This window comes from Triplophysa rosa, linkage group LG10 (genome assembly GCF_024868665.1).
Source record: "Triplophysa rosa linkage group LG10, Trosa_1v2, whole genome shotgun sequence".
In the NCBI taxonomy this organism is placed as follows: Eukaryota; Metazoa; Chordata; class Actinopteri; order Cypriniformes; family Nemacheilidae; genus Triplophysa; species Triplophysa rosa.
Genome location: NC_079899.1, coordinates 12,847,044 through 12,857,549, shown reverse-complemented (window position 1 = coordinate 12,857,549; position 10,506 = coordinate 12,847,044). Strand labels below are relative to the sequence as shown.

The 10,506-nt window shown below is 36.8% G+C and overlaps 2 protein-coding genes across 2 annotated transcripts; one reads left to right on the top strand and one right to left on the bottom strand.

Moving 5' to 3' along the window:
* Positions 1-541: 541 nt before the first annotated feature.
* On the bottom strand, positions 542-5,297 carry xkr5b (XK related 5b). The gene is made up of 7 exons (XM_057344570.1): positions 5,160-5,297; positions 4,292-4,475; positions 2,878-3,050; positions 2,362-2,574; positions 1,996-2,165; positions 1,739-1,850; positions 542-1,547 (listed from the first exon to the last, which is right to left on the bottom strand). Exons 1-7 carry the CDS (start codon positions 5,248-5,250, stop codon positions 760-762), a joined length of 1,731 nt encoding a protein of 576 aa, XP_057200553.1. The 5' UTR covers positions 5,251-5,297; the 3' UTR covers positions 542-759.
* Positions 5,298-5,858: 561 nt separating this feature from the next.
* Positions 5,859-9,642, top strand: ctsba (cathepsin Ba). The gene is made up of 10 exons (XM_057344520.1): positions 5,859-5,990; positions 7,139-7,262; positions 7,364-7,449; positions 7,631-7,745; positions 7,831-7,946; positions 8,033-8,118; positions 8,189-8,335; positions 8,742-8,858; positions 8,953-9,081; positions 9,172-9,642. The coding sequence occupies exons 2-10, from the start codon at positions 7,140-7,142 to the stop codon at positions 9,243-9,245; spliced, it is 993 nt and encodes a 330-aa protein (XP_057200503.1). The 5' UTR covers positions 5,859-5,990; position 7,139; the 3' UTR covers positions 9,246-9,642.
* The last annotated feature ends 864 nt before the right edge of the window (positions 9,643-10,506 follow it).

The window sequence follows — 10,506 nt, the reverse complement described above, 5'->3', positions numbered from 1 at the left end:
ACTGTAAATAAACACACATCTGAAGTATTTTAGTCCCAGTTTGAAACAGACAGCACAGAGGCGGCAGCAAAGAAAGATAAAATAAGATTGAAAAATGTTACAAAATACAAAACTAAATAACCTTTAATATATGTAACCATAAAAAGTATATATACAGTATGCAATTAAATGCAAATTATAACACAAAAAGATTTAAAGCTTTTGACAATAATGACTAAAAGGCTTTAACATGCTAACATTGGCAATTAATTCATTATTGGTAGCATAAACAGCTTTTTTTACATTTTAACAACTATAAATGTTGTTCACCTTTTTGTCACACAGAACCATAAATATAAAAAATGTAAAATATTGTTTTAAAATATATGGTGTTCCCTTTACATAAATATACTTTGACACATTAAACATTATGAAATAAGACATAAAATTACAAATGAAACATATAAACACAAGACATTTAAAAATACACAAAACATACTCAAAATACATTAAACAACCACACAAATGCTATGGTAATTCAGACAAAACAAGAGCAGCAATTTGAAATATAAAAATATATGTAAACTAATCTGATATCACTGAGATTATAACTAGTCGTACCAATGATAACGATACTATAACTATGAGTAAAAATACAGACAATAGCTTTTTTAGTTGTGGCTATAATTGTTAGTATAATATGATTGAGAAGGCAGAAAAACTTAATACACTGTATTCCAAATTAAACCAACCTTTTCCACACATTTTAATGATCTAACATTAAAAATTGACCTGTCTCCTAACTCCCCCTAATCGAGGACTTGTATTGTGCATGGTTTTGAGGTCTGGTATTGGAGTTGAGGTAAAGCATGGGTTCCTGTTTAATAATTCTTTGGCAGTCAGGTGCCGTGCAGCTCCAGTTATGATAGGACTTATTACAGTCATGTTCTCTTTTTCTAAAGTACCATCATCAACACTATAAGAAGAGTGAGGTTCTGCACTAAAGTAAACAGTACTGCTGCCATCTACAGGACATGTGTTGTAAACCGCATCCTTCAGCATCTTAGATTGGCCGTCTGGAGACTCTCTGAGCTCAGCACCGGCGAGTCTCTCAACATGTTCAGCATCCCCTCTGTTTTCAACAGCATGGTCAGGTAAACTTTCAAAATGTTCATTTACATCCAACGGCAGCTGATTATAACCTTTTAATCCAGAATGTGCGTCTGTCACATTATCATTCCCTGGTAAGACTGAAAGTGCTTGACAAAGGCGCTCGATCTTGCTTGGGGTTCCAGTTTTGAGAGCAAGGAAAAGTAACATATGATGATGGTGCCCGCAGTCCTCTAGAGGTTGAGTAGAACAGGCTTCTTCATGCTTCTCTGGAGCAAAACCAGTGACAGAGAATGTGCCATGTCTATTTGTACAGGATTCAAGTGTAGTCTCCCTGCGCTGTAGATCAGATTCTGTTCTCTCAATAGCGGTCATGCTCATTTGAAGTCTTAAGCTATGAAGGATCTCAGTAGATTTTGGATGAAGAAATCGGTAGTGAAGAACAACAAAAATGACACCTAACAGAGAAAAATATAAACAGCAGGTTAAACTGCATTATATCAGCACATTGTTCCAAGTTTTAAAATATCTGTAGCTCAATTGGTAATGTCCTGGGTTTGTTGATTAAAATGTATTCCTTAAATGCACTTTAAGTCGCTTTGTATGAAAGCGTCTGCAAAATGCATAAATGTAAATATAACATCCTTACCAATAAAGAAGCTGCACAGGACAGCCACAGGAAAGCTCATACTATTCCATGAAGGTTCACTGATTGAATCTGAGGCCAGAAGAAGAAGGAAAGTGTTCTCCAACATCATTAACTATGACACAGATAAATGGCACAGGTCAGTGATCTTTTAAATCCATGTGCCAAGAAACAAAAATGAAGCTTGTAAGTCTCACTTATTTCGGATAATATTCTGTTGATATCTGTGAAACTGATTTCTGCATTTGAGAAGAACCTACCAAATAGAACCCAACCATGCGATACCGCGAGGGGCCATCTTTGACGTTGAAGAACAGAAAAATGTGTATAGCTCCCAAAACTAAGTTGAAGAAACGCCAGGAACTGCGGTTAACACAGATTTCTGTCTGCTGAGACACTAGCCAGAATGTCATTATGAGCCAGTGGAAACCTGAGCAGGGATTTAAAGAGACATTTATTATCAAATCATCAATAAACAGGTGAGAGCTGGGCAATGACACATTACACTAAGGTACTCAAGAATATCACGCAAACTAACTGTTAAAGGCTTTGTGTTAAAAGAGACAAAAGGTTTTCAATGCAATTTGTGACTTGAGAGTGTATTTATTGAGTAACATTGAACTCACCCATGACCCCACAGGCCCACCAATGAAATATACTGCAGAAAAACATAAGGCTGGCAACCCTGGCGCCCAGCATGCCACCTCGCCATATGAGCTGGCACAACATAGCAGCAGGGGTCATATGCAGGTGACCAGGCCGGAGCAATAAGCATGATCGGCTGTACAGGGCCAGGAACCAGGACACGTTTAGCAGGCTCAGCCCAACACACAAGGTCACTGTTAAAAGCACATCAATTCAACACAGTTAACACTCATATTCAGATAAGAGAAAGTTGAACATGTGAATACAAAATTGAATTATTAGTTTACATTTAATCATATCTATTAAAACATGTTACCACATTTAGGCAGTTTTACAGTTGCATACCAGGTACTTAGTTAATAAGTATTTAATATTCTTTCCTAATAGTCAATGACTCATTCTATCATACACACTGCCTGATCATTTTATTATTTTCCCAGAAAAATGTGGATGCCGTGCTAGTTCTGCTTGTGCCTACAAGAAGTCGTATACTGTACCTGGTGTCAGAAAGCCAGTGTGAAGAGTGAATAAACTGTATGTCTGCAGTAGACTTTGAGGCAAGCTGAGTGACAGAGATTCGATCAAACACAGAGCAGACACATCGGCCTGCTGTATTAACAATGCCCCAGAATCAACCTGCCCTCTCTGAGACTTCATGCATTCCCATAACCTGCAAACATATCACACAGCATCATATGATTTATTATGAAATATAGCATGATTTGGGGAATCTCATGAAATCTGTAACAACATGCTTGGGTCACATCAAAATAAATAAATAAAAATGATTGGGAAAACTATTTCATGGCTATTAGAATGTTTTGTTTTTTCCTATGACGATATGAAAACTATATTAATGATATTATTTCAGTTGAAAAGTAGGGCTGGTAATCGATTCCGAAAAGATTCCATTAACGGAATCGACTCCTCTTTAAGAGGCCTTCATAAGCACAAGCCCCGCCCCTTAGCTGGTTTCATTTGCCATGTGATTTTTCTTCGGTCACATCAGTTACCTGTCAAAAATAGTTCTGACTTTAGAAAAAAATGATAGATGAAGTCTAGAGCTGTGGAATTGCGATGCTGACATAAAATCTTCTGCATTGATGGATAAAAGCAATGGTTTGTTTGCCACACTATGCATATATAATATATAAATCCACACATATCACAAATCATATAAATACTTTTGTTCAGACGGACTGTATAACAGACCGTCCTCTCGTACTCTCTACAGATGAGATCCGTGTGCGCGTGAAGAAAGCTGCATGTATAATGCACAGTCTCATAACATATTTCTAAACTTGGACATCTGTTTAAAGCTGTTAAAGATAGACAGCACTATTTCAACACCTGTCGGCACTATAGCATACTTGCATTTAACATTAAATGGGAAGACGAGAAAAAGTAGCAACAATAAAACATGTGAGTATATTAAAAAGCAAAGAAAAGAGTTAGCTCTCTAGAGATTTGTCTGTCATTAACACTTACAACATACTCACAGTATTCTTTATAAATACTTAGATATTTGTATTGCATGAAAAATGTGTCAATTTCTTAATAACAAATTAAAATCTGTAGTAAAACTGGGAATCAAATGGGAATCGAAAACGAAAGCTAGGAATCGATTCTTGGAATCGATCCTTTCGATTCCAAAACTAAGAATTGGAATCGGAATTTATCCCCAAAATTCTAGAATCGAACAGCCCTATTGAAAAGTATTTGTACATCGGGGTAGTGTGTTGTATTGCCTTTATGCCAATTTAAATTTAAAAAATATATTATACAGTTATAAATTATTTATAAAGTTAAACAGTTATATACAGTTTTTATTACAATATATACAGTTTTAAAATCCCCATTGAGAATAATGGGAATGATAAAAGCAGTCATAATATACATTAAGTTTTTGACCTGTGAAAGATCCCCAGATGCAGGCAGTGCACAAAGATGATTGAAGGCTTGTGTTTTTCTGTATCTGTAATATACCACTTCAGACTAAGTAGCTGCACAGCGATGGCAGGCAAACATAGACCCAGAGTCAGCCAAGCCAGCAGGTCCTTCTCTATCCAGAGGTAGTACAGGAAGCATAAGACAACTGAAAAGACAAATAAGAAATAAACAACATAGTTTCTGATTTCAGTCTAAAAGATGATGCATGGGAGGAACTTTAGACTAGAAACAAATTTTTTTTATGAACTTATTGTCCAACATATTACGTAAAACAATACTTTTAAGGAAGATTTTACTATTTTAATGAATTAATGTACGGTAGAGTTTATTTTCTAAACTTGTGTATGTTAACCTTTTCAGTATCACATGTAAGTTAACAAGACATTATTCAACATTTTATGTTTAACAAATGTTTAGAAAATATACATGTATAGGCCTAATAACAAATACGTTGTGGTAATGATCTGTTAAATATATATTATAATGTAATAATGTTATTTTTGTAAAAGTTATTTACATAGCTATGAGTTCTATTTTGTTTCAGATCTTGTAGTGTCTTGTCTAATGTAAAGCAGCTCAGCGAACAGAACACGCCCCCTCCACTCTCCATTCATGAAAAAGGCGCTCAAATACAGTGAAACCATGGCAACGGTAATGTACGAGTAACACAAAAACACGTTATTTTCTGGTCCAGGAACACATGAACAACATGCACGACAAAACCTAACCGCAGTATGTTGATGCGGTTGCCAAATTTGTTTTGAAGGCACAATAAGCGTTTTGGAAAGGAATGATTCAACGGAAAATACTTTCATAGAAAATAACTTACGTGCCACTTTCTCTAATACAATAACGACTCCTGAGAAAGAGTACAAGCAGACGTGACTCCACATGATCTCTCTTCCCTTCTGATTTTGCATCGTTGCAGGACACCTTCCTTTTTCAGTAGTTGTGGTTTCAAAGTTTGGTATTCTCGGCGCGGTCCGCTGTCTTCAGTTTTTGGAGACTGCCGCTCTCGTGACGTCATCAAAGACCGCACGCCTGATACGATACCATTGACCAAAAATGGTTATAAAAACGACTCTAATTATTAAACAAATATTATGTAAATGCCTCTGAAGATACATAATCAGATTTCCTTCTACGAACATGAATATTTTACCCATGTGATTGTCTAATTTGTTGCTTTGAATTTTTTTCGCGTGGTGCGAATACTGTTTAATACAAGTTTTATTAATATTTTTTTATTTTAAAAAGTTGTATAAAAAACTCAATGCCACAAGAAAAACAATATAATTAATAAAATAAAGCTCGATTGTTTTTAGTTTGGTTTATGCATTGAATAAAAGATGTCCCCGTTGATAGGCCTTATGTAAGCAAAATTATTTACATAGTCGTGAGATGTAGATAAGAAAACTACCACAAATTCGGTGATAATTACATTTACGAATCAATCAAGAGTGCTGTGACTGACTACTCAAGAAAGAGTTCTGTGATCACGTGAGGGTCATCAGATTTACGTGCACATGACTTATCACGTGATCTCTCGTCGCTTTATAACCGACATCAATGCGCTTTGACTTTAATTTTCCGCTCAGTTTAGGGAGTGTGACACTTCGACCCGCAAAAGAAGCAGAGTCTGCGGACAAAAAAAAAGCAGGTATGACCCATGTGTTTCTACAATCCTAATGTAATTTTTTTATTTGGGTTATTTTGTGTAATTTGATTAGTTACTCGAATGGGCCGATTGTATATGATAATGTTTATAAGAGAATATTCCGTCTACATTTGTTTATTATTTATTCACATCATTATAAATTACACTTACTGGTCTTTCAACGTCAATCTCGTTTTGCTAGAAATGCGTTCATGTTTTGCCGTTAACGTTACTTGTGTAACGTCAACAGGGCCTGTTGTTAAAGCGAAAGTGTGATAAAGAAACCTCAGATTATCTAAAACGCACGCCTAAATGCTTTACTGGTTGTAGTGTGCATCTAGTTTCTTTATGAATGCAATATTCGCTTTCAAGCTTGTTGGTGTGAGCTCATTGTGTAAATGGAAACCCCTTAAATTAGCAACAAACAAGATCTGTTTACTTTTGTCATCTCTGCTTCCTCAACTATGTAACTCCGTTAATATATCTTTGAGCAGCGAATTTGGTCGTATTAACTTAGTTAAATTTATAGTAGCCTTTGGTCAGTAAGCCTGGCTTTGCCATAAATCGGCAGGTTATTACAGTAAATCTGCTGACTCATGCACACTTCTAACAAACAAAACCCATGATTGGTGATGTCAATGGACTGTTTTGAGGAAGTGTAACCCGACTTGTGTAAGCATAGCAAAATAAATGGGTTCTATCAAATCGGTGCTCTCATGACTTGTACAGTTTTTATCTAATTTGGTTTTAACTAAAGTTGGCAAAATGAAGCAAATATTGCTTAATCTTTAATCTTTGGCCTAAAACAGGAACTGGACATGCAGGACAGAGTAACTAGCCCTCACTACTGTACTGCTTACCCATTGAGTGGTTGACTGTATGTTTGTCAATGTCTAAAGCTTCAATTTCTGTCTGACTGCAGTCTTAAGTGCACACTGCAGTGAGCAGTCAGTGGTCTGTTTTGAAGTGTCCTTGAAGTGCCATTCAACCTGTTTAAACTGATGTTTTGATATGCTTGCATCTTTTATTTCCTTAATCTGGTTAATAAATTGTAGGGTGAGATTGGCTACAGATTCCACTGAAATGTTTTTTTTTTAAAAGCAGTTTGGTTAAGGTGGTGCAAGTGAAAATGTAACTTGTTTTCCCTTTAGGATGTGGCAACTGGCTTTCCTGTGCGTGATCGCAGCCCTTTCTGTTAGCTGGGCGCGACCACGCCTTGCTCCTCTCTCCCATGAGATGGTCAATTTCATCAATAAAGCCAACTCTACTTGGACGGTAAGATAATCTTGTTATACTGTTTCACTAATTGATGCTTAAAACATGTTCTGTATAAGGCATTGTTCACTTTTGTGAAACCATTTTTTTGTCTTTTAAAGGCTGGCCATAACTTTCATAATGTGGACTACAGCTATGTGAAGAGGCTGTGTGGGACTTTTCTGAAAGGACCCAAACTCCCTGTCATGTGAGTCCTTTAAAATGTTGTGTGGTGAGATGCAAAGAAAGAGGAAGTGCAACTTGCTACTTTTGTAGTTTTGGTTCACATGTGACTGTTACTTATGTTGTATGTTTACTTTAAACATACTACTTTCAGTTCTCCCTTCTGGGTTTTAAGTAATCCATTGTGTGCATCTCCTCTGGCACAGGGTGCAGTATGCTGATTACATCAAGCTCCCTGCTAGCTTTGATCCCAGAGAACAGTGGCCCAACTGCCCCACTTTAAAAGAGATCAGAGACCAGGGCTCATGTGGTTCATGCTGGGTGAGAACTTTTAAAGAAACTGTAATATTTAAAATAATATTGTCTTGGTTGCGTCTTTCTAAACACAGGTTTTTGTTGTCTGTAGGCTTTTGGGGCTGCAGAAGCGATCTCTGACAGAGTGTGTATCCACAGCAATGGCAAAGTGAGTTTGGAGATCTCCTCTCAGGACCTGCTTACCTGTTGTGACCGCTGTGGCATGGGGTAAGTCTACTTATGGGGACTGAGTCAGTTATTGACCTGTTGGCCAATGAGATGTCAAGTCTATAATTCTATTTTAATCTCCTCAGGTGTAATGGTGGGTACCCATCTGCTGCTTGGGACTTCTGGACCGAAAAGGGCTTGGTGACTGGTGGACTCTATAACTCTCACATTGGTTTGTGTCTGCACTGCTTTTGACTAACGTTGAGTTTCTTCAGAATGCTCAACCGTGACTATGTTTTAAGGTTGTCGGCCATATACCATTGAGCCCTGTGAGCATCACGTGAATGGCAGTCGCCCACCCTGCAGTGGAGAAGGGGGAGACACTCCTAACTGCGACATGTCCTGTGAGTCTGGTTACAGCCCATCCTACAATGAAGACAAACACTTTGGTAAGGACATTTTAACAAATCTGCTAGTTTGGCACAGATTTGTGTTTGCCACATTATTTGTTGCTTTTAGTTTAGGGCATTGGTTTAAATGATGTTTCTTCTTAAAGGGATGGTTCACACAAAACGCACACAACTCACCTTTTCACCTCAAACATGTATGACTTTCTTTTGCAGAACACAAATGATTGTATTTAAAAACATATTTTCAAACAACGGCGGTACCCATTTACTTCACTTGCATTGGTTCTGTGTCAATACAATTGAATTGGTAATGCTGTTGTTTGATTACAATATTTTTAGTAACTATCCCTTTAATTGTCTTATTTTATTAACAGCAGTTTTTTTTTACATTTTTCACAAAATTGTTTTTTTTTCTGATTTGCTGTATTTGATCTGTCATTTGCAGGAAAGACTTCATATAGCGTTCCTTCTAATGAGAAAGATATCATGAAAGAGCTGTACAAGAATGGCCCAGTAGAGGGAGCCTTCACTGTATATGAAGACTTCTTGCTGTATAAGAGTGGTAGGTTTCAATCTTTTTTCCATGTAGAGCACAGTGACCGTGTGTGTGACCGCACAAGTGTTTGTAACTTGTTTTTCTCCAAAAAAATGTCTAGGTGTCTATCAACATGTGAGTGGATCTGCTGTAGGTGGTCATGCTATTAAAATCCTGGGCTGGGGAGAGGAAAATGGCGTCCCCTACTGGCTTGCTGCTAACTCCTGGAACACTGACTGGGGTGAAAATGTTTTTCTTTCCATCTTAAAAGGACCGAGTGCTCATCCTTTGCCTGTGTTCTTTAAATGGAATTTTTAAACTGTATTTATTTTGTTAATAGGTTACTTTAAGATTCTCAGAGGTGAGGACCACTGTGGCATCGAGTCAGAAATTGTGGCTGGAATCCCTAAGTAATTTCTTCAGAAAAGGGGAGATGAAATGAGCTTTCTGTTCAAATTTTGTCTATGATTTCAACTTTAGCTGACTACCGTTATATACGGTCATGGATTCAATTCAACCATTACGTTTTATAAGAGAAATGAACTTTTAAGATTGTGGTGCCCTCTATGATCAGGTACCTTTTTAGTAGTTTTTGGTTTGGGAGTAAGCCTCCATGCACGACTAAATGTGTAACTTGTGCAGATGGAGTCCAGCTTTAGACCACAGTCTACAATAGCAATGCTCTTTAACCACCTGCAGTGGTTTTGCCTTTTTTAAAATGGCTTATTTGGGTTAAATGGGTTTTTTATTTGATTTGTATTGTTTTAATGCAATTTGTCAATGTAATAAATATGAAATGCCATAAACCCTCTGTGATTGGACAAGTTCCTTTTTTTACATCAGTTAAAGGCATAACTCACCCAAAAGTGAAAATTCTGTCATTTACTCACCCTCGTGTAAAACCTGTAAGACTTTCTTCGGCAAAATACCAAACATTTTAAGAATGTTGGTAAGTGAACAGTGGCGGCACCCATTCACTTCATGCATTTGTTTTTCAAAAGATATTTTGTTCTGCAGAAGAAAGTCATGCTGACAAATGGATGAGTACATTGACAATTTTAATATTGGGTTAACTATTCTTAACTTTTTAACAACTGAAACTGAGTTGTATTTGCTTCATGATCTGTCTAAATCTTCATTTGTAATGAAAGCTTAATAATGCACATTACAGTAATTGTAGCGGTTTGAGCTCCACATATACACACAACAATAACCGGGTTGTTTTGGTTTGGTTTTAATACATCTGAAGGCATGAAACTCTTAAGCATCAAGTTAGGTACAAAACTTTAATGGTAACTGGCTCTTGGCATTGACTAGCATAACTTTCTGAGTTTGCATAGTTTGAACCATGAATTCAGTTGGTTATGTGAGTTCCAAAGCACATTTTTGTAACTTGTGTTAAAATATTGTGCTGTTTGATGGACTTGAAAGACTATATGAGAGGGTAAAACTTAACACGTGCTTTCAAAAACAACTCTACAGTAATTTAGGCCCCAGTTGTACAATATATCCATTTGGTGAAACCAAAAAAAAAGCAGAACTGACTTTATGGTTTCCAAAGTATGGCCGGTTTGTAACGGAGTGGTAAATTTGGCGTTACTTTGGGTGCATTTCATGGACTTGCATGTTGTTCTGTTCCTTGATGATCATCTTGCAACTTGCATCATCTTGCAAA

Bases quoted from the DNA above. Each gene is read 5' to 3' on its own strand.
- xkr5b (XM_057344570.1), bottom strand. From the start codon at position 5,250: ATGCAAAATCAGAAGGGAAGAGAGATCATGTGGAGTCACGTCTGCTTG. The intron at 3,051-4,291 runs GTCAAAAACTTA...ATATGTTTGCAG, and splicing joins CATCTGGGGATCTTTCACAG to GTTATGGGAATGCATGAAGT. The intron at 1,851-1,995 runs GTAGGTTCTTCT...TCTGTGTCATAG, and splicing joins GCATGGTTGGGTTCTATTTG to TTAATGATGTTGGAGAACAC.
- ctsba (XM_057344520.1), top strand. From the start codon at position 7,140: ATGTGGCAACTGGCTTTCCTGTGCGTGATCGCAGCCCTTTCTGTTAGC. The intron at 7,263-7,363 runs GTAAGATAATCT...TGTCTTTTAAAG, and splicing joins AAGCCAACTCTACTTGGACG to GCTGGCCATAACTTTCATAA. The intron at 8,859-8,952 runs GTAGGTTTCAAT...AAAAATGTCTAG, and splicing joins CTTCTTGCTGTATAAGAGTG to GTGTCTATCAACATGTGAGT.